The sequence below is a fragment of the Alternaria alternata genome, assembly GCF_001642055.1.
Source record: "Alternaria alternata strain SRC1lrK2f unplaced genomic scaffold CC77scaffold_13, whole genome shotgun sequence".
Lineage (NCBI taxonomy): Eukaryota > Fungi > Ascomycota > Dothideomycetes > Pleosporales > Pleosporaceae > Alternaria > Alternaria alternata.
The window spans coordinates 193,803-215,891 of NW_017306202.1; the positions used below are offsets into that span (position 1 = coordinate 193,803).

Below are 22,089 nucleotides of genomic sequence, written 5' to 3' on the forward strand. Positions count from 1 at the left end.
ATCTCTCCTTCCGTACCAAGTGTTACAAGCAAGCATCCTGACCAGCGAGTCAGAAGGAATCCTGACTATACTGATGAAGATGCACAAAGGACCGAATTACATGCCGAACATCAAGAATCTTCGATTCGCCGAGATGACCGATCAAAACTAGGAGCCGTCGATCTACTTCGTCATATGTGATACAACGGCCGCTCCAGGACTTTGCTGACGCGTCAGCCATTTGCAACATCCAGAGTCCGAAAAGCGATGAATAAAGCGAATACCAGGAGGCAAGTTGAACATGAGCTGACATTGCAATCACGCCGTACATACAGCCGCTATTCGCATTACCGCCTCCAGCCCCGAACCGAACAAAGGAGATACTCCTCGCAGCATGCAAAACCAAGCAGAGACCCTGACACCTGTAGAGACAAAGCAGACGTAAAGTGAGCGACTTCCTGGACGCCAAGTTTGGGCATTTGCATCATCTCGTCTTGTATCCCACGCGTTAAACGTGAAGCGTATTGTATCGTAGTCCTGCTCGCCATATCCGAGCTTTCCCCCCCTCGCTGCTTCGCCAAAACATGCATTGCAACCCGGCGCAAACAGATTGTAGGTGAAGAGTATTTGTAGATTTTCGTTATCGTCTAGCAGCATCCCTTCTTCTGCTCCGCGTCGGCCGACTTGCTGATCTCGAGCACCTTGCGGTCGTTGCCGAGGACGGGGCCGCTACCTTCGCCCTGGTCGAGCGCTTTGCTTGAGACGATGCGGTAGATTTCTGGAGCAGTGTTAGCAACGGCTCATGCTAACGATATTTGCGGCTGAAGTGTCAACAAAAGTGGCGGTGTAAACACATGTCCACTTGGGCCAACCAATGTCACTCCAAGCTTTGCGCCAACCACTGTTGTCGCTGCTACTTGTTGTTTATAGTAGAGTAACGTACCTGTGAGAATGTTCTGGAAGGCAAGCTCGACGTTGCTGGCGTCCAAGGCAGACGTCTCGATGAAGGAAAGGTTGTTCTCGCCTGCGGAGAGTGTCAGCATACATGTCGAAGGCTGTATCTATGCAGACGCCACTGTCACAGGATGAGTAAACGTACTTGCAAACTGCTTGGCCTCCTCTGTTGGCACTGCCCGCAGATGCCTCAAATCGCTCTTGTTACCCACGAGCATGATGACGATGTTGGAGTCAGCATGGTCGCGTAGCTCCTTCAGCCACCTCGTCACGTTCTCATATGTCTGGTGCTTGCTGATGTCGTAGACAAGCAGAGCGCCGACCGCGCCACGGTAGTATGCAGAGGTGATGGCACGGTATCGCTCCTGGCCGGCGGTATCCCAGATCTGGGCCTTGATGGTCTTGGCGTCAACTTGGATGGAGCGGGTAGCGAATTCGACGCCGATGGTCGACTTGGAATCGAGGTTGAACTCGTTGCGCGTGAACCGGCTCAATAGGTTGGATTTACCGACACCAGAGTCTCCGATGAGCACCACTGCGGGGGTTAGCGGGCGACGAGACCAGGAAGACTAAGGTAGGGGGAAAGTAGGTACCCTTGAAAAGAAACTATGTGCACTATCATCAGTATGCAAGAACACATAGGGCCGCTGTCGTACGGAGACTCACGTCATATTCGTCGTTCGCCATTGTTGCGGTAGGTGGGGAAGTGGCAGGTGGGGAGGTGGAAGTCTCAGTCGATGTGTCGGCGAGAGTCGTGAAAGCAGAGCCTGGATATCTTTGGGGTATCAAGGCAAGCAGAAAAGCTCAGAATCAGGTCGTCGTGGGTAGTGGCCAAGTACTGCGCTATCTCGCTGCCTCGAGGAGTCGCTGCTCCACCGTCAAAGCACCAGCCAGCACCCCAGGAGCGAACAAGCCTATGCCTTCTTAGGTAAGCGAGGCGCTAGTCTCCGCGCCCTCGCTCATTCCAACACCTCCATGTCTGCTTGCGTCGCCGCAAACATCTCGCCTTTGGACATGCACCTAGGTAGACACAGTTGCCCTCTAGTTTCTTGTTGCAACCCGAATGACAGCAGCGACCCGACGCGTAATCAGAGAAAGACCTCACGCGTTGTCTGCTACTGCCCTTAACCAATCAGAAGCTGGCATAGCCATTCACCTCTATAGCGTTCGCCAGAATGTCACTGCACCCTGATGAAGACGAGCTCGAGGAAGAATACGACGTAGAATGTATTCTGGCGGAGAAGTGGCAAGAAGCCTGGGATGTGCATCCGTTCGGCGCGGCTACAAAGTACTTGACCAAATGGGAAAATTATCCACTTGAGGAGTAGGTCTGCCTCGTGGTGTAGTTGAATCAAGCTAACCAGCCTTGAAGGTGTAAGTATTCTACCATTGCCCCTCACAACTCTATAGTCCCTCTGAAGAACAGGACCAAACCGTGCACCGTTCCGTTCCAGACAAGCATCCATCGCGTATCTCTGACGTGATTTAGGCACTTGGGAACCAGCAGTCAACTTCGAGAAGATTACGTCACTACCAGATGAGCCCACAACCACTACCGCGTTGGAACTATGGAACGAAAAGAAAGCGAGTATGAAAAAAGTTGATTTCAAGAAACTGTGCGAAGATAACATAGCAAAATATGAGGCAGCACTCAACGGCCAACAAGAGGTATCACTTCTGGAAGCTACTCTCGCAGAAAGAGAAGCTGCAGACTCCAGTCAACTCAATCACTTGTTTGCGGGAAGTTCTGCTACGGAAAACTCGGGGCTGTTTGTCAGACAGCCTCCTAAAGCGCGTAAGCCTCCTATAGTGCAGTCAGAATCCTCTTCTTCCGAAGGAGAGTTGACAGATGACTCATTGATGGCAGAGATGGCTACAACGTCGGAAAATACAAGGCATACGTCCATCGGCGTGGAGAGTTCTAATATAGAGCGCCGGCCAATCCAAAATTCAGCTCAATCACCCCGTACCTCATTGAAACGTGCTACGACTACTCCAAACCCGAATTCAGTCACGAAACCAAGTCTCGCAAGACCAGCAAAGGGCCAAGAGCCTCGAAGATCTTCACTGCCGCAAGCAGACTCAGGTTTCCGAGATAAGCAAACGACGACAGTTTCTACACAACGAAAAAAGAGTAACAACGGTAAACCTACGACCGCTGAAGCTGGTAGTGCCTCCGCTGCTCATGACACTCTGCAATCCAGTAGTACGAGCTCAGGCGCTGCAAAGCGATCAGTCTCTCTTGCGACGCAGCCAAGTGCCCTTAAGACCACAACTAGCTCAGGAAAGAGTAGTGGCATCAGAATCGTAAACGAGCCCAAGCCTCAACCTCGTCAAGCTACTGCCTTGCCAAAGAAAACTCATTTTCAGACACTCCGTCGACACCACGAGGTAGACATGAGGTCCCGTAGGGAGGGCACACCCGATGTTGCTGCTCTCAATTTCGTCAATGCCCCACCTGATCTCATCGCCCCAAAACTGCCGGCACCACACCATGATCCATACGCTCGTCGTGACCCTATTCATAGGCGTATCATTGCAGAAGAGCCCCAGAACGATGAGTCTCCAAGGCAAGAGTCTACTGATGGGAACATACCCTTAGCACCCTGGGAGATTGACAAAGTTCCCCAGGTGTGTTACCAATGGAGGCTTAGCCAAAACTGCACGAAAAGTGCGAGGGAATGCCGCTTTATGCATAGGCATAAGGATGAAAAGGGCCGCGAGTATTCTATAGCTGATATGCAAGGCAAGATACCCGGCAAATACCGCAAACCACCACTCACATGTCCGTTTTGGCTTAACGGGCAGAAAGGTTGCAGAAAATCCGCCGAGGATTGTCTCTTTGCTCACCAAAATACTGGATGGATAAAGCATAGCGATCCCTCAATGGGCGATGTACGAATTGATCCTGACCAGCAACCGAAGCTTGGTAGTATAGAAGACCAGCTGGAAGAGAAGAGGACTACGAGGTCTTTAAATCCGGATCAGCTTACTTGCTGGTACTGGAACAGAGGCGATTGTCGAAATACAGAACAGGAATGTGCTTACCAGCATAGAGAGACTGGCATTGTTGCAAATGCACCACATGAAGGCCATCAGACATCTGATACTATACCAGATGTGGATGACGATATGGATATCGATGATGCCGTCCAACCACCCACGACCAATGAAGCAACACGCACCCCTTCTCCCATACCATCTGGACAACCACAGCAGTTCTCGTTTCAGCCACCACCTCCGCCTCCGCCTCCACCCATCACAAATGAGGTCAAGATTAAATGCGAACAGTTGCGGACGGCCGGAGGATCAGTCTGCACATTGGACTTTGAGGATATGTTTGCGAGCAATGGCAGCGAGGAAGCTGTCAATCTGCTTGAGAGTAGGGTTTTTCTAATGTACCATCCCGAAGACCATTTTGAAGAGTTGGAGATCATTACTCGATGGTTATTATTGCACCATGTCCAGGTTGCTAGTACGAGCTATCAGGGTGCATGGGCTGTTTTCAAGCAGCAAATTTTGCAAGGAGGTTCAGGCATCATTATAGTGCGTAATCACACATTGCGAGTGAGACTAATGCTAAACATATCAGGCACATCCGGACGTTGAATACTTCACAGCATTTCCCGGTTTCGGCGAAGTTCTTCGTCAGAACGTCCGTCTCTGGTCGGTTGGGCTTCAACCAAGTCTCGACTACGACCATGCTTTGACAGATGGTCTTCCCGTGCTTCAATATGAGCGCATTGAAATTTTCCCACTTGGCGGATTCGTTTACATTACGGAGGAAGTCTTTGAGACGAAGCCACAACTTGCTTTGGAAATTGTCAAGCTTTTCTTCGCAAAGATAGTGAGTCTCAGAGGGCGCGCAGGCCCGTTGGCTCCATGGCAAGAAGTCGACGACGCCAGCTTGTTGTGGCGGCTGTGTGTCCGGCCAGAGTTGATGGAGTATCTATTTCAGAGATGCGAAGACCATGCAATGGATGTGAACGCTGGGGATGTTGACATGCAGAGGTTCGCCCACTACACTCGACCCAATTTGATTTATTGCTAAATTTGACGCAGTTGTGCCAAGCTCTACTCGCTCCTCGCCGAAACCAACTACATCGAGCAAGATGATCCGGTTGTTCCACTAAGCGCTGTAGCCGACAAATATCCCATACTCTCCGAGCGCCGGGCCATCGCCGAATGCGAGCCTGTGGATTACTTCAACACAGTCGCTCGTAGCAAAGAAGCCGCCAACCTAAACATGATCCGCTACTATGCTGGACTGCAAGTCGACATGCGTCGCGACTATCGCCATTTCTACGTCGTCCATACCGAGCCAAAGGCAAAGTATATCCAAGAATGGAAGCAAGAGATTCAGACCATTGCCGATGTCATCACACCCGAGCAATGCATCAATGAAATGCTAAAGGATGGGCAGGACAGCATGTTTGACTTTTACGAACGCTTCATGGCAGACAACGAGAGCTCCAAGGGAGTAGTCAAAGATGGTGATGCAACGACGCGTGTAGGCTAGAAGTCTAAACGTGTCAGTGAAAGTCTCCTGGCGGAGTTTGAGTAATGGGCAAAGTTATCAGAACCACTTTTGTAGAAGTCTTCCGGGTCGTACGAAGTCAAGTTGCGACTTGCTCTCTATAGGTACGACTTGATGACATTTTCGTTTCCTTCTTAGTGTATACGATACCCTGTGATAGCGTACTAGGAAAATGTTTAACGAGAATAATCATAGGTTCATATGAGCAGATATGGTACGAATGGTGTTGATGGATATATCCCGTGATGCCTCCTGATAGATGGGAAAAGCGATGAATGAAGAAGGCAAGTTGGGTATCATTTACTCCACGTTAATGCCTAGCAGGATTATTTCTTTTTACCCTTGGTCTTATCTACAACGTCCACCCAATTCTTATGCACACCTCGCTTCTCCAAAGCCTTCATGATGGCGTCTTTCTGAGGACCCTGGACCATGACTTCCATAACAGGGGCTTTGGGGCTTGATCCTTGCAGTTTATCGACGCTCGTACTACCTGCACATGTCTTTCTCAGCTCATCGGCGAGCGGCTGTGGTGAGATGTAGTATGGTTCTAGACCATGCACCTTGGTCACTGTCTTGTTACCACTGCGCGTTTCCAGCGTGATTTGAATCTTGGGTGGTGCACCGGCTTTGGGCTTCGCATCAGCAATGTCGGCGTCGTTGCGGATGATGGCGTGGAAGGGGGATGCCGCAGCGACCATGCGTTCAGCCAGGGAGTCTCTGGGCATGACTCCTGACGACAGCGCGGCGTTGTCAGCTGCTGACGAAGCGAGTAAAGCATCTGCGAGCTGGGGGTTGATGCGGATGAGACGCTTGTTCTTGGGGTCGATCAAGTTCTCCGCCTCTACGTATGCAATGAGAAGCTGCTTCAGCTCCGCTGGGGTGTAGAGACCGCGCGGGTCTGCTTTGGAGGCACCCAGTATAGGCGCTAGTTTCTCCTTGGGCCGCAGTACCGAGACAAGCTTTAGCTTTTGGCCAACGGAAGACTCGGCGGATAGGGGTGCAGCTGGCTTGCCGTTTGCACTCGCTGCGGCTGGGGTATCCTTCTTTGGCAACCTGTAGGGAACGAACGACTCAACCTGGCGATCCTTGAAATCAATATCGAGTACAACAACCTCATTGCCGTCGCGGTCTTTGCACTTGACAATCTGTTGCTTGTCTAGATACTTGATAAACTTCTTGAGGTTCTTCCAACTTGTCTTCTTGATCTGGAGCGAAGCGGTGCGCGCGGGGGTGTAGGTGGGGAGGAATGGTTGGACGAGCATGTTATTGACGTTTGATTGCGAGAGCGGGAAGTCGAGGCCGTAGGAAGGATGGCCCTTATTGTGATCCATGTGGTAGCGGACGCCGTACAAGAATGCGTTCTTGAAAGCTTCATCGATTTCTGAAGCTTGTCAGCAGATGATTGATGTAGTGAAGAGGAAAAGGCATACCCTTGGTTGTCAGCTCTTTATCTTCAAGAACGTCGATGAAGTCATTGTTAGATGGCGCATCTTCGCCTTGCACACCCTGTGATTTCTCCGCCTCTGACCGTTGGGTGGGAGTGGCATCGAGAGTAACACCGCCGTCCTCGTCATCCAAGTCTACGGCTGCGGTGCGTTCAGCGAGACTCGCCTCGTCGCCATTGTCGTCGTCCCAGCCCTCGAGGATACCAGGAGGCTCACTGCCCGCCTTGCCTGTTGAGCTCCAAGACCACAGCTCGTCGCCTGCCCAGTGGAAGGTAGAGACAGCAATGCCCTTGGTGCCTTGGGTTTTGCCCAGCGCGCTCACGTCGATGGTGCATTCGCCAACGGCCATGGGGACAGTCGGAGCCTCGAGACTTGCAACGGCGACGATTGTGCCCTTGGTCGCTCTCTTGGGGAAAGGCGGGCCTCGTTGAAGACCAGGCGTCATCAAGTCGGCGCCTCCTTGCATCTTCTCGACGACGACGAGTGGCGTGTATAGCAGCGGGACTATGCGGGGGTTGTGCCAGAGGGTGTAGACGGTAGGGTACATCCTGTCGCCAACCTTGACCCACAGGACTCTCTGATGTCCGCCTGTGCCCTCATGGCTGCCTACGTATATTGTTCCTGACACTTGCTTGAGGTCGGGCCCTGCGGTGGTGGTGAAGCGCGCCGACAGGGCATTCTCTGGGAGTATTGCTTTGCGCAGTGCAGTCAGGCCGGCGGTGGAGGCTGTCTTGTCTTCAGGACTCGCGTCGGTTTCTACGGGAATCTCTATGCCAAAGTCGGCGATGATCTGGTCGGCGGTCCTGCGGCGGTCGCTAGACTTGAGCGGGGAGAGGGGCTTGATCTGGCGAGGGTTAGTCTGAGCGCGAGTACGTGCGGAATTATTCCTACAGTTGGTTTCTTCTTGAACATGTTGAATTACGATGCTTCTGCTGCAGTCGCTGGATGTCGTGAGCTAGGGCGGGACTCTGCGCGCGTCGGCCACAAATAATGTTGGACGCGGCGACTGTCCATGACTTCAGCGGGGCAGCTAGCGCGTTCTCCCCAAGGCGTCGCCATGTGCCTCACTCACCGTGACTGAAGGCTGCATGCAGCATGAGTCGAAACTCATCGAAGCTCCCCCCTCATGCTGACTACTCACTACTCACTACTCATCTGCCGAACCTTTGCGCCTGACATCGTCGCCAACGCCACCTTGGCCGTCGCAATCATCGCACTCGTCCATGCACAGAAGCTTTGTGCTGGACAATTATGCAGTACGAGGTCCACGGATGACCCAGAGACCCGGTCGTCGCATTAGACTTTTGTCACCAGCGAAACTATCGCATTTGCGAGTATCGGATTTGGGTGCCGAAGCTACTTTTTCCTTGGTTGGGCTTTTGTTGACGTCGGGAGATTAACCACACCTGCAGGCGCGTGCTGGCCTCACCTGTCGATCCTGAAATCATAACGCTCCTTAGTCGCTTCAGGGCCCAAGACGTCCCTCGGCAGCGACACCAACACCACCATGTACACATGCCTCGACCATTATAGACCATTGGCCTATTTGCGTCGGGCACAGCCTCCGGATAAAACCATCTCACCTCATGTACTCCATAGCCATCTGTCGTCGCAAGCTGAGCAGAAGGGTTTACCTGTTGCAGCTGTTGTGCAGTCACGTTACAGAGACGCCATTCGTTGCTCGTTTGAGACATGTTCTTTGACGTACTACCACCATTGTCCTCCACACAAAGAAGGACGCTTAGTGATGGACTATCCTTCAAGCGAAATCAGCCTCGCACACGAAACGACTAGATGCAAGGAGATGAACAATGTAGATAGACTTCGTCCCCAGATTCCAGGACACTGGCCCAGGCCGCAGCGTCGGTTGAGCCCCATGTCGCTCACCCGCCGCAACATCCATGCAGCATGCACCTGCCAGCACTCGGCGTTAAGGTAAGCCAGTTCCGGTCAAGGCGTGCTGAGCTTCAATTTTTAGCCGGCCAGGCACCACAACGCGTGTGTTTGTTACATGGTACGCACCTCTGTGCTGCCATTTACCGCTTTCACAACAGCTGGGGGAGTTTTTTTCGCACGAGCTTGCGCATCCAGTCCCCATTCCATTGCGGAAGTCGGACTGCAAACACTGCAGTGGTTCGTGGTGGCGGGGGCGTCAGCGAAAGACTTGCCGGGCCAGCCAATGGCTCAGGGCCTCGATGCTATGTCGACAACGGCTGGCGTATTTACAGCTTCGACAAACACTTCTTGGCCGCGTGGTGCCAGTGGCCGACTGAGCGCCACGGCCATGATTCAGTCGCACTACGCCTTGCTTAGGCAAAGCACCAACATGCACGCACTCGGGCCCCCGGAGCCTCCAGGATGACCGTCGCCCGTAAAGGTCATGGCGAGATGCGGAGAACTGGCGCGCCACGAGAAACGCCCAGCTGCGCCCGTTTGTTCTTGTGCTCATTCCCCATCTTTCCTCATAAACCCGTCCTTGTCGCTCACACCCACGCCTGCCATGGTAAAAGTGCTGAGATTGACTTTGAAGCTTTTCGCGTTGTGACATCACAGCACGCTTCCTCGGCATCTGCCCCGGCTTCCGGAACCGACATCGAAAATTCTGCGAACACCATGAGTCCCATACCGGATATGCAATGGAAGGAGCATGAAGTGGTGCCCAAGCCCAGTGACCCAGAGGAACTCATACTGGAAGCATGGGCGCAGGGCTATCTGGTTGGGTCCCTCATCATCATGGCCTTCATCACGCTGGCCAACATGAGGCGAGGCGTGCTGTTGCACAAGGTTAGTAGAGAAGCCCTTTGAGCAATGACCACCGCTGACAACCATCTAGTTGATTCTACTCGAAGTGAGTCCACATTAATACGTCTGCTTACGTCCGTACTGATCAATTCTAGCTCATCCTCGGCATATGGCAAGGATTTTGGCTCTTCTTCCCCAGTCCAGTCCACGCGTGGTGGCTCTCCGTTGCCGCCATCTTCCTAAACGCTTCATGGTCTCTGCATAATGTCATTGCCTGGATGAAGATTAAACCATTTCTCTCCAAGCCTGTCAGCTACATCTTCATCGGCACTGTAATCCTCGCTCAGTCATACTGGATCCTGGAGATATACGCCAACTTCGCCTACTTCCATGGCGTTAACAAGATATTTCTGTCTACACGACCGTACGAGGCGCTATGTCGCGATCCTTGGTGGATTTTCACCACCATCTATCTCTTCTGGGTCATCAAGACCCAGTACGAACTGAGCCTCAAAGAAATCATACGCATCTCGCCACGTTTCGGCATCATGTTGTTGTCCATGTTGCTCAGCATAATCTTCATCATCCTAGACATTCTTACCGTTACTAGGGCTATTGGTCTTCCAGGTCCTACAGGCATCAATCCCTTCTGGAAGTTTGCATTTGTCTTCAAGTGCCTGACGGACTCTGTTGTTCTCGACGATTTCAAGGTGGCGCTCGACCGCCTGCGAGCCTTCAGGATCAGTCGATTGGGCAGCTTTTCGGGTGACATGAGCGATAGTCGGAGTCGTCCTGACAACAACCTTGTCGCCACGTGGGAAGAGATGGAGAGGGAAGCCAATGCGCTTCAGAATGTGCGCAGCCCAGATGGCGACTACATACATCCCAGCAACTTCCCATACAAGCCAAAGCGGGCGCGCAGGCCTCACAAAGACTCAGTCATGTTTCCCAATCAACCGGATTACCGGGACTCTAATGCTGGATTGGATCCGGAAGATATCGTACCCAGTGCGTTAGGTGACGGTCCAATGAGGGCGGATGCACAACCCGTGCAGAAGAAACAACACCAATTTATTGACGACATGGTCAACCACAACAGAAGAGATTTGGTTGCTGAGAACGACTATGCTGAAGCGATGAGGGATATGCAGCGAGATAGTGTATCCACACCTATTCGAACGAGTGAATCTACCCGTCGAGCCACGCCACCAGGCTGAACGACAAAGGAACCTTAACACTCGACACGTGTTGAACGACTCATCAGCAACCGGGAACGGGACGGCACCCATCAGGTCGGCTATAGACATGCCTACCCATGTGGTACACGAGCTCACCAGATGCGACCTCAATCCTTGCGCACACCACAATCGGCGCAGTGGACAGGCATAGCCCAGTGAAGGCTATACACAGATTTGGGCGGCGGTGGAAGGATAGAAGCAGTCAGTGATACACTTTTGCGAGTTGAAGTGATGACAAGCGGCATGTTGGTATGACGGCGTTATGTACATGCTTGCAGGCATTGGTCAAATTGGCCACATCTATATACCCATTTGCTATTCAGTGATAAGCCATATGCTATATTGCATACGAACTAGGAATCATATACAGAGACACAAACAAATAATTACTATTTACCATCTTGGAGAATACTTGAAGTACCGGTCGATCAGCCCTTTCTACATACGATCCATGACCTTTCTTCCGAGTAGCGTGCTTTCTTCCGTATTTACTTGCAACTCGTCTACACTTTGAAGGCTGGAAACGTCTTCGAGCGAAAGGTATCACTTGTGACCGAGAATAATGGCGTAATGAATGGAAGTGAAGCTGGCGTAACGGTGTTAGTTTTAGCTGGTATTTCAAAACCTCACCGTACCTCGAAGGAATCTCTGGAGAGTGAAGATCAGAGAGACTAGGTTGTCAGCCTAAAGGCAAGGGTGTTGACCGCGGCTGCAACGAGGCTGAGCTGCAGCCATACGCGTCGTATCTAGGTATTCTGGTTCGATTGGTCAAGATCAACGTACAAGAATACCACAACCGACGACCAGTGGTGAGCTGAAAATCCCAGTCGTATTGATACCTGAAAGTATGCATGTATTGGATTCACTGTCCCAGAAGAGGTCGTAGGCTAAGTCGATGGTCTGTCAGATGAGCTGCGCGATTCAGACACGTGCTGCTGACAAGCTAAACTCCAAGTCGCTGAACTGAACGACTATGTGCTGAGATCACTTAGAAGGCAAGTAAGTTGCGAATCGATAAAGCCGATCTGCGCATTCGTCCACATGCTTCTAGCGCGGAACATTCCGTGCCTCGGCTCGCGATTAGGCAATGCACCTGAACCTTCGCAAGGGATGAGGTGTCATATGCTGACGATTGGTGTACAAGAACGTGTCCGCTCCTTCCTGTCGTTCATTACATCAACAGCTGCCTTCTGGCATGGTCACAATGGCGCAGACGGCTAGCATCGTCGTTGCGGGCGCGTCGATAGCAGCACTCGTGTCGCAACCTGCGCTGAGAGGCAACCTGATGGCTATGCTCGCCAAATGGACAGGATACAACGCGCCCGGAGGTGTGTGGAGGATAGCAGCGATTCTTCTCGCATTAGCCAACCTCAAGAATTTGCCGTTCGTATGGCATGTACGTACTGAGCGAAATACTTGGAACCGCAACATCAAGCTGACTGACATAGCTACGCTTCATTCGTGCCTTCTTCTATCAGCTCTATCTCCAACCGACCCCGATCCCTCCGCATGCGCTCTTCCAACCGATCATAACCTCGACCCGCACTACGCTCCTCGAAACAGACTACAACATGCACAAGTCCAACAGCACTTACTTCAGCGACATGGACATATCACGTACACATCTCTTCACTGCACTTATCCGTAACGGTATCAGGAAGAACAGTCGTCTCTATGGCGCCAAGAAGAATGCAGTAGCAGGAGCAGTAGGTGCAACTGAAGGCACACGGGGTAAGCACATGATCGCGCTAGGTGGCATAAGCTGTCTGTTCAAGAAAGAGATACTGCCGTACAAGAAGTACGAGATGTGGACAAGACTCCTCTGCTGGGACAGGAAGTGGTTCTATCTAGTCACACATCTAGTTAAGCCCGGTGTAGGACAACCAGAGAGCTGGACACTGCAACCTTGGAAGAAGTCTAAGAGCAACAAGGACGTGGATCTCGAAAAGCTGAAGGGCGCTGTATATGCAACTGCGATTGCAAAGTATGTTATCAAGAGAGGCAGAATTACAGTCCCACCTGAGCAGGCGCTGATCGATGCCGATATGGTCCCAATGAAGCCAGAAGGCTGGGTCTATCAGGGACAAGTACCTGAAGAATATGAAGCGAATGGCGATGTTCTGCCTAAGGCTGTCGAGGCGAAGGATTGGAACTGGGACGTTATCGAGGCAGAGCGACTAAGGGGCTTGAAGGTGGCTGAGAACTTTGCAGCAATGGACGGCATGCACGACTTCTTTGATGGCGGAAAGGATGGGGTTTTGGGAGAATATCCGGATTTGTTATTCTGATTGGGGTTGATTCACTAGAGAGAGCTTGATACCCTAGATCTAAAGGCAGGCTTGCGACATAGAACGGCGAGGCTGATGTGAAAACGTACTTTGGAAAGCCGATAGGCATTATGACATTTACATGGGTAATCTTCTCACGCACGTTATCTGCTTCACCACCATTGGCAGAGGCGGTTGTCTCCATGGTTGGTATAGGGAACACTAGCGTTGCGCTAAGCCACTGGTGTACTCCGGGCCTGCGCCGCCTTTTCCAGTGCTGCGGTTGATAGTCACCGGTCACCATATGTAGCGGGCCAGCTATATGGGGCCGCGACCCGCTGGTTCAGCCTTATGGCTCTCAGACTTTGATGCCTTTATGCGACTAACATAATCCACTGACCAGCAGAGCGCAGGTTTTCAAAGGCACTCACACCGAGCTCATAGTCTTTCTTCTGGTACTACGATACATCCGCATAACGGACACCCCAGCAGTCATGGCCGCAACAACAAGCGTTTCTGGAATCGGAGGTCCAGACATGGCTTACATCGGAGAACTTTACGAGAATATATCCCGACATCCACCAGGCATAGGTGCTAGAAAGCTGCTTATTGAACATTACATGTCAGTCGGCAACGAATGGTTAGAAGGAGCATTAGACGAGGCAAAGAAACTTCAGAGTTTGGATCCAACAGACTCTGATGTTGCCGAGTTCTTGAAGATTCTCGAGAAGAAGCCAGAACCTCCAGCGCCCGAAAAGAAGGCAGCCGAAGCCAAGCCCGCGTCTTTGACGCAATCACGGGGCGAGGTTATCAACAATGTCCGACATAAGGCTAAACCGATACGTAAACGTGAATCAAACCACTCGGACTTGATCTTGGGAAAGCCGGTCGGCGATTTGGACGATTCGCAGCGAGACCTGGTCATTGGATACCAAAATATACGTGCAAAGGCAACTCACGTATTCGCTAACCTGCTACGTCTACAGGCCCTCCAGAGGAAATCCGGCTTGCCCCAATCCAAAAACCTCGGCAAAGTCCATGCTATGGTAGATGGTGACGATAACGCCACCTACATTGGGATGCGACCGCCTGCAAGTGCTCGTTCTGTAGCGCGCAATGTTCGGAACAATTCCAAAGAGGCCACCAACCTTGTCATAACAGATCTGGAAGACATGCTCAAGTGGGTTCGCGCGCCAAATGGCACGCCTTCAGGCGCAAGTATCGATTCCATCCGCGATGCTCTTGTCACACGCCGGAGAGCAATCGAATCGGCGCTTCCTGATGAGCTAAAGATCCATTGCGAGCTAGGCTTCATGCACGTTGAGCATGAACATCTCGAAAGAAATTATGTCAATGACGAGACTATGCTCGGAGACGAGGTCAAGGATATCGCAAGGGAGGACTTCTACGTAACTGAAGACAACTACGCGTGGTCGATGGATGGTGCGTAATTCTACATGTGCGAACTATACGTGCTACGTTTGCTGACTTCATAAACCCTCTTCAAGAACTCGTTCAGGCTATACAGGCAAACAGTGGTATATTTCGGAACCCTCTCAGCAAAGAGATGTTCACACCGAAAGATGTCAAGGGAATTCTCCTACATCCAACAGGCCGCTCTTTAGCGGCTCTCCGCGTTGAGCAGCACAAAATGTCCAAGGGTGTGCGGACTGATACGATCGTCCGGATGGAGAAGCTATCAGCGGTTTTGCTGGAAGATCAAAGTAGCGATAACCTCCCCAGTCGAAAAGCAGTAGACGAGTTTCTTCTTTATATTGCAACCCGTAAGTCATCGCTTAAGACGATGGCGCTCTATCAGCTAACGTCGTAGCAGTGCCAGACCTTGAGCAGAAAGCGATAGAAAGCCTTAAATGCCCTGCCAAAGACTCTCACACCGGACAGTATTATGACTTCACCATCGGTGAGGCAGTACGGGACGCAAAAGGCAATCTCGTATGTTTTCACAAGACGGGCGATTTCATCAAGCAAGCCGCTGCACACTTGCGAAGGAACTGTGGTGTCGCCCCAGACACAGAGCAAGGGAATTGTTCAGCCATGTAAGAGCTTATAGTAGCTTCTTCGGCTCAGATATTAACCCTGTGTATTTCGCGATAGTGGTTTAGTGCCTTCTTGGGTGATACGTTATGCCTAACGGCTGTAGGCGGCTGTAAAGATATGGGCTATGGTCAAGCACATCACACAGACAATCATTTCAATGGTATTCTAGGTTACGGCCTTAAGTATGGAGATATTTTGCGATTGGATGATGCCGGTTTCCGGCGCGGCACCCAAGGACCTTTAGATCATACAGCCCACAAGGCATCCCCACACCCCACTTGCTAGGCTCATCTGCCAAGTGTTTTCCGCCAGTGGTCCTCTACATTGGATTCCTATGTTCGTATATTCGCTAACCGTTGTCTAGTACCGTGGTCAGCCTAACCAATCGCCATGGCCCTAGCTGTTTTGGGAGCCGGTCAACTTACATTCGGTACAAGCCACCCTATTCAGCCTTGTGCGCAGCCACGAAGTCTTGGTTTCCTGCAGTAACAGCCCACTCAACACATGGACAGCATACCTAGGTACTCGATTGGACTTATGCTTTCGAAGTCACGCCCAAGAATGGGTCTCCAATATCTGATGTTCGTACTTGCTCATCAGGTTCACTTACCTCAGCCGGTTGGCTGTACCTCCTCGAACACTACCAAATCTTTTGTTACTCCAGACCTTGCTGGTCTCCCAATCATACCAAACAAGCACGGGTGGGTCGTACTCTTAGGCGCATCGCCCTGGATAGTCACAATTTGCTCGGATGTTCTCATATCTCTTTCCCAAGTACCAGATCCATAGATACTTTGGCACGAACCGTTCGCGACAAAACTACAAGCAGCCCTGTCTTCTAGTCCCACTTTATCACATATTCTTTGGCAAAAAGTAAATATTACAAAGACACATGACAAGCATGGACGCCGCTATTATCATCCCTCCTGTAGCCGGACGAACCACCGACAAACGCTCACGTATGTCCTGGGCCAAGAGAACACTCCCCTTGAAGAATCCCACATTCTTCAAGAAGGTCGAAGACAGTCAATTATGGCATGAAGAGGTGGAGGCCACTGCTGGGCAACTGCACCCCTCAGATCCTCGGTTCCCATGGGGCTTCGTCCGTAACCACACCGATACCTATCTCAAGAAGAAGGGCAAACTTAGTCAGGAAGATACAGATATAAGACTGACAAAACTGGTTCAAACACATCGGACAAGAGATATCGCAGTAGCTGCTGTAGCACATGCTATGACAACGCAAAGCCTCAGCCTGTTGCTACTTGCTGAAACGAATATCGTATATGGAAGTTACTGGGGTCTCGACACATGGCTACAGAGCTTGATAGCCGCGAATGAAGGCAACCCTGCCTCAACAACACGTTTAGAAGCACAATGGGCACGTATGCTTCTGCCTTATTCCACTTTCGGCGCCAGCGCAGCCGGCCGCTACCTGAAGGGCGTGACGCGCGCCCTGAAGGAGTTCGAAACACGGAACATGCAAGGTGTCCTTGGTAACTTCGCGGCGATTCTACGCAGAGCCATAAAGGATTATGCAGCCCAACTGGAAGGTCACCGATTAACATGTGACTGGGTCGCAGCTAAGCAAGCAGTAGACTGGATGAAAACACTGGACGTATCGTTGCCTCTTGATTCATCAGGCACGCTCAGCATAGAAATTATCTTCGATGAGCAATTTCCGGCCTGGAGGATGTGGGCTTCATGGAGACCAGACGTCGATCGCCTCACACGATATTCCAAGTTAAACAGCAGATGGACGTCGACTGTCCTCGATCTGTTGGCCTTGGAAGGGCCTGATCTGGTTACTGGCGCCGAAAGGACATTACGCCATGGGTTGGTAGCGGACTATAGCGAGCAACGCAGATGGATACACTATCGTGGTCTGGTAATCGAAGTTCCTGAGCTTACAAGAGTATGCTTGGCCGCCGTGTTAGGAAGACTCTTGCGAGGCTTGGATTCAGTTTCTACGTCAATATCCTATGGTGAAAGCCTATTCAACCTCTTCCGATCTTTGACGACAGGACGAGCGATCACCAAGAGCGAGCTAGATCTTTTGGATGCGTCCCTGGAAATTGGCCATAAATCCAAAGACGATTACTTTGCCGCTGTTCGTAGAATATGGTCTGAGAAGGAGCACATTTGTGGAATGCATATCAGCCCCCTTCAACGGCTTCTTGTTATTCTCGAGGAACCTAAAGCGACAACTCTCCGCGAACTTTTCCTCCACGATTGGTTCCTTCACGGCTTTGAGGAATGCTTCCGCGAATGCCAACTTGTCATACGAGAGCAGGTCACCACCCCTGCTTGGCTACGTCTACTACTCGAGCTACATGGATTTTGTACTGCCGTTAAAGCATCCACACACGTATTTCCACAGCTGAGGCTTGAGTTCCAGACCAAGATGCGAGATTGGCCAAGTGACAAACGAATGACTTCGATCAAGGAGATCTATATCGCAGCTCAGAATTTGTGTTTAGATGAAGTGCAGACAAGGAATGCATTCGTTTGGATTGACCCTGACATCACCACTGGGTCCATCTTATCAAGATCCTATTCAGAAGACATCAAGGCGCGACACTCGATAGAAGTAATCATCGAGAAACACTGTCTCGACCACCTACTGAATATGGACGCGACTTGCAATATTGTTGACGGAGCGTTGCGCGATATTTTGGAGGTCTGGGAGAACACTGTGGAAGGAGTGAATGACAGTGACCGGCGCATGCTCGCAATCCTTGTTTCGAGAGATATAAGTCACTCTGTAGTACATCGCTGCGAGTGCATTTTTGAGCTTGCCGTAGATCTCGGTCTAGGTCAACAATCTACGTTTGTTGGGGACATGTTACGTATCGTTAAAGTGGCGGAGAATGATTCGCGGCAAGCCATCATTGCCTTGACGAACATTCTGGCCATCCGAAAAGGATGCACGCAGTGTTGGAGATCTCTCTTGTACAGATGGCTGGATCAAGACGATAAGCTCGAAGCAAGGAACGGAACTGCCCTCGTTGATTACTTGGCCCAAACGATGGACACTAAAACTTGGCTCTCGTTCATGCAATCGCTCGAGACACTCTTCAAGGATCTAGTCTTCTACGACACCGAAGAGCATACATTACCATCTTTATTGGACCCTCAGCTTCTTTCCTGGGTATCGAAGGTGAACAAGTTTAGTCGTACTCTGATGATTCTTGAAGACTTGGGTGGTGATTCCATCGCAGTACGCTCAATTCTTTCCTCAAGCAAAGAATCACAGAGAACAGAGAATCTCGCTATACTCTCATGTCTCCAAAGAGCTGAAGGTAGTCTATCCGAGGCGATCATGCAGAGGATCGTTATATGGTTATCCGGCAAGAGGTCGGACGTGCACGAAGTCAAAGAATGCTTGCACAAACTACTTGGCGCGGCTGACGACACCATACTAGCTTGTCAAGAAATTTTCGATGCGAAATTTGGCTTCTTAGATATACCCGGCCTTCCTACCCACGAACAAGCCGGTCTCAATAGGATTGTTGGGAGAGACTATGTCTTCTACGAGGGCACATGCAAACTATACAAAACCACTCTAGAAGGCGATTCGTCGACCCCCAAGGACATCGAACCACATTCACAGCACGTCTTTCCTAGAAGAAGATACGACATTCCATTAGCAGTGGCTGAGGTCATGGTCGCTGGCTGGATCCAAGACGACGGCGTGAAACCGGAGATGAAGACTATCATTGACTGCTTCGCTCGGTTGCTCAATTTGGAGGTATACAGTAATGCAATACCTGAAACGGAGCTTCTCAAAGCAACAGCATTCTGGGAGGGCATTGAAGCAGAAATTATGCGAGAAGCCGATCGCCTCGAGGGTCTGAAGCGAGCACTCAAGATGAAAGACCCTGTGGGTACCGCCCTATTACTTGAGGAGTATGACGTGCCTGACACTAGCTTCCTTGAAGAGGAAATACTGGAACTGCCTGCTGGTATTGTTGATCTAGTCGAGCTGATAGACGATGACGAGGTCGAGATGGGCTTCTCGCTCGCTTCGTACACTGAGCTACAACGAAGCGCCATGGGCGTACCAAGCGCAGCAAATAACTTACTCGTACGGTTGTATCTCAACCGTTATGGGAACACGCCGCCAAGATTCTGTACACATTACGACAGCGACGCTGATCTTGAGACTATGCAACATATCCCATGGATTTGCTATGAGTCGTCTATAGTGCCACACGAGCATGTATGCTTTTCACCGCAAAGTGTCTTCATATGGCAGCTTAACAGACTCATTCTGAAGCACATTATCAGCCGGGATGTAACGATAGCAGGGTTTTATTCCACCGTTTCATGTACCATCAGAGAAATGGGCCGCGTGTGTGTCTGCTGTGGAGCAGACCAAAAAGCGAAGAAGGCGCAATTACGAAGGTCGACGCCTTGCAGTCTTGTCGCATGTGCGCAGCTATGGTACGACGACATTACATACGAAGCTGCAAATAGTACGTTCGCTGATCACGAGCATCATAGGTATTCCCTCCCACTAGAGATCCGCATACCAGAAATTCGGACGGACATCTTCACCGTCGACATGCTCTTATCCTCTGTGTACAACGCAGCTTGTACCGGCTCCCTAAAATTCCTCCCAGACTGCCCTATACGTACAGCCAGCTCCATCAAAGCAATCCTCAACTCTCTCCCAAAGCTCTCTGTGATCCGTGACGCAGTCCACATCTCCAGAGTCCTTGAAAAGTACCATGCCGACGCTGAAAAGCTCATTTCATGGGCCTGTACGCAGTTTCGAGGCTATATAGCTACAGCGAGTGGGTTGTGTAAGATTAAAAACTTACCAATAGGTACCCATCAATTTGTGCTCGCGAATGCGAGTCCAAAGCTCGAAACAGCATACCTGTCCCGCCTACCGAAACCCTCTTCGGAAACTACAGTACTCTTTCATGGCACATCACTCGACCGCCTCCCGGCAATCCTTACCCAAGGCCTCGTCGTTTGCTCTGGCACATCTTTGGAACGCACCGGCGCCGTATACGGAAAAGGCATCTACTTGGCGGAAGACCCTGCGACTTCGTTCAGTTACTCGACTATCAACTCGAGCTGGCGTAACAGTGCGCTTTCCAATATGCGACTTATGCTTGGATGCGAGGTCGTTGGTAAGGGGAGGAGCGTGAGTCGTGGGATTCATGCATTGGAAGATGGACGTGATGTTATGGTGAGGTATGTTTTCCTGTTTCCGCATAATTCCGTAGCACCTGTGGCGAATCACATTGTTACTGCTATGGGGAGTGCAATGGCGGCATTGAGGACGGGCGTTGTATAGAATGGTGGATGCGAAAGCGGGACAGACTACACTAAGGCCTGTGAGTTGGACCTGTCTTATAATACAACGTGCTTCAAAAATGAGGGCAAACTGATCTCCTGGCTTTATTCATGCACACATGTAGATTTCATAGTATTCTAAAGTAGGATGGTGCTGCGCCGAATTTTCGTTCTAGTTGCTGTTGCGTACTAAAATGTGAAATTAGCGAAGTGGACGAACGATGCTACCTCGACACTAACACCAGCTCTCCACTTTGACCGGTAGAAACGAGATACTAATTTCTGAGCGGTTCATTCCACAAAAACTAGTATTTGAGTTAGTTCTTTCGCATTTTGGGAGCTTTCGGGGTCCATACTCCAGAGAGGCGAATGTGGGGCGGGTCACGCGATGCAAGGCATCGCACAGCACTGAACCATAGGCCATCAAAGGCCAACAGAAGAGCAATGTTACATCAGTTTACTCTAAAATATAGAGCTTTATCTCATTGATATTCTGCGAAACAATATACATTCAAATCTCACACTTGGCAGACACAACGGAAAAGGAGACGTAGTACTTGCTGATCAGCTGTATATGAGCATCCCTCAGACTTATTGATAGAGAGACATATGAATACAACATAGTGTTTGCCAACGTACTCCTTTCTTGGCTTGGCATAGGTGCCAATGTCTTGCGCATCGAACCGTTTCTTTTCATCATAGACGATAGTGAGCAAGTATCGACCAATTACAGATGGAGGTCGCCCCCAATAAATGTGCAAGAGCGATCAAGTACCGCAAAGTAACACACGGTGCAGTGCAATTAAGAAAAGTAACAAGGCGAGGTGGCCAAGATGATGCACAGACAGGAGAATACATGTTGTGTGGTACACGGTCTCCGCCGAGACTGTCGTCGACACAGAGACACTTGGCAGCGGAGGACAACTACACGTAATCTGCTGACATACTGTTCAGCGAGGAGAAGCAACGCGTGTACTACCGAATGCTTGGCTTGGCATCCCCACGGAGGTGGACTGTCTCATTTCTGGGGTAACTGCATTGCTGATGAGGATCATTCAGTGGGTAATCCATGTTCGTTCTACGACGACGATGATGTGGCCCTGAAGCGATGTCATCTAGAAACTATATCCAAACGAAACTGTCGTACGGCAATATGATGCACAACGACTGCTGTCTCAGGAAGGTCGTATGGTCTCATGAAAGTCAAGGGTTGAAAGTCCACGGCTCGGATAGTCCCGCGAGGGCAGCCAAGGACATGTCAGAAATCCCGCACTCAAGTGCAACGCTTGGAGAGGCTGGGCATAGTTGTCCTAAAGTAAAATGCGGCTGGTGAACGATAATGATCCGGACACAGACTGCAGAACTAAGTGCCCAGGCGGAGAAGGAGGAATCGCGCACAGCGGACACATTTGATCGCCAGATGGAGTTGGGTGTGCTCAACGCCAAGGACGATCTACACAGATCCGTCTGGCGCAAAATTGATCTGCTGCTTGGCGGGCCATCAAAAACCATTTTGAGGTGCAACGATAATTAGATTATTCGTGTGCTTGCCCAGG

General features: G+C 50.8%; 8 protein-coding genes across 8 annotated transcripts; 5 read left to right on the forward strand and 3 right to left on the reverse strand.

The window, feature by feature from the left end:
- Window positions 1-8: 8 nt before the first annotated feature.
- Window positions 9-658, reverse strand: CC77DRAFT_152750 (hypothetical protein). The gene is made up of 2 exons (XM_018530319.1): window positions 510-658; window positions 9-425 (listed from the first exon to the last, which is right to left on the reverse strand). The coding sequence occupies exons 1-2, from the start codon at window positions 563-565 to the stop codon at window positions 50-52; spliced, it is 432 nt and encodes a 143-aa protein (XP_018384654.1). The 5' UTR covers window positions 566-658; the 3' UTR covers window positions 9-49.
- On the reverse strand, window positions 627-1,620 carry CC77DRAFT_1062396 (ras-domain-containing protein; the record flags this gene model as incomplete). Its single annotated transcript, XM_018528518.1, has 5 exons — window positions 627-757; window positions 923-1,003; window positions 1,079-1,468; window positions 1,527-1,539; window positions 1,600-1,620. 5 exons carry the CDS (start codon window positions 1,618-1,620, stop codon window positions 627-629), a joined length of 636 nt encoding a protein of 211 aa, XP_018384655.1.
- Window positions 1,621-2,306: 686 nt separating this feature from the next.
- CC77DRAFT_1021396 (hypothetical protein) lies at window positions 2,307-5,652 on the forward strand. The gene is made up of 3 exons (XM_018525255.1): window positions 2,307-4,479; window positions 4,526-4,944; window positions 4,996-5,652. The coding sequence occupies exons 1-3, from the start codon at window positions 2,524-2,526 to the stop codon at window positions 5,450-5,452; spliced, it is 2,832 nt and encodes a 943-aa protein (XP_018384656.1). The 5' UTR covers window positions 2,307-2,523; the 3' UTR covers window positions 5,453-5,652.
- Window positions 5,653-5,796: 144 nt separating this feature from the next.
- Window positions 5,797-7,830, reverse strand: CC77DRAFT_1032021 (hypothetical protein; the record flags this gene model as incomplete). Its single annotated transcript, XM_018526709.1, has 3 exons — window positions 5,797-6,854; window positions 6,904-7,762; window positions 7,810-7,830. The coding sequence occupies 3 exons, from the start codon at window positions 7,828-7,830 to the stop codon at window positions 5,797-5,799; spliced, it is 1,938 nt and encodes a 645-aa protein (XP_018384657.1).
- Window positions 7,831-9,531: 1,701 nt separating this feature from the next.
- On the forward strand, window positions 9,532-10,877 carry CC77DRAFT_938626 (hypothetical protein; the record flags this gene model as incomplete). The annotated part of the gene is made up of 2 exons (XM_018534628.1): window positions 9,532-9,702; window positions 9,816-10,877. 2 exons carry the CDS (start codon window positions 9,532-9,534, stop codon window positions 10,875-10,877), a joined length of 1,233 nt encoding a protein of 410 aa, XP_018384658.1.
- Window positions 10,878-11,697: 820 nt separating this feature from the next.
- CC77DRAFT_1021400 (hypothetical protein) lies at window positions 11,698-13,327 on the forward strand. The gene is made up of 2 exons (XM_018525256.1): window positions 11,698-12,294; window positions 12,347-13,327. Exons 1-2 carry the CDS (start codon window positions 12,103-12,105, stop codon window positions 13,184-13,186), a joined length of 1,032 nt encoding a protein of 343 aa, XP_018384659.1. The 5' UTR covers window positions 11,698-12,102; the 3' UTR covers window positions 13,187-13,327.
- Window positions 13,328-13,659: 332 nt separating this feature from the next.
- On the forward strand, window positions 13,660-15,226 carry CC77DRAFT_938392 (hypothetical protein; the record flags this gene model as incomplete). The annotated part of the gene is made up of 3 exons (XM_018534608.1): window positions 13,660-14,608; window positions 14,674-14,949; window positions 15,000-15,226. 3 exons carry the CDS (start codon window positions 13,660-13,662, stop codon window positions 15,224-15,226), a joined length of 1,452 nt encoding a protein of 483 aa, XP_018384660.1.
- A 1,690-nt stretch (window positions 15,227-16,916) lies between these two features.
- Window positions 16,917-20,534, forward strand: CC77DRAFT_938184 (hypothetical protein; the record flags this gene model as incomplete). Its single annotated transcript, XM_018534594.1, has 3 exons — window positions 16,917-18,749; window positions 18,837-19,669; window positions 19,730-20,534. 3 exons carry the CDS (start codon window positions 16,917-16,919, stop codon window positions 20,532-20,534), a joined length of 3,471 nt encoding a protein of 1,156 aa, XP_018384661.1.
- Window positions 20,535-22,089: the final 1,555 nt, after the last annotated feature.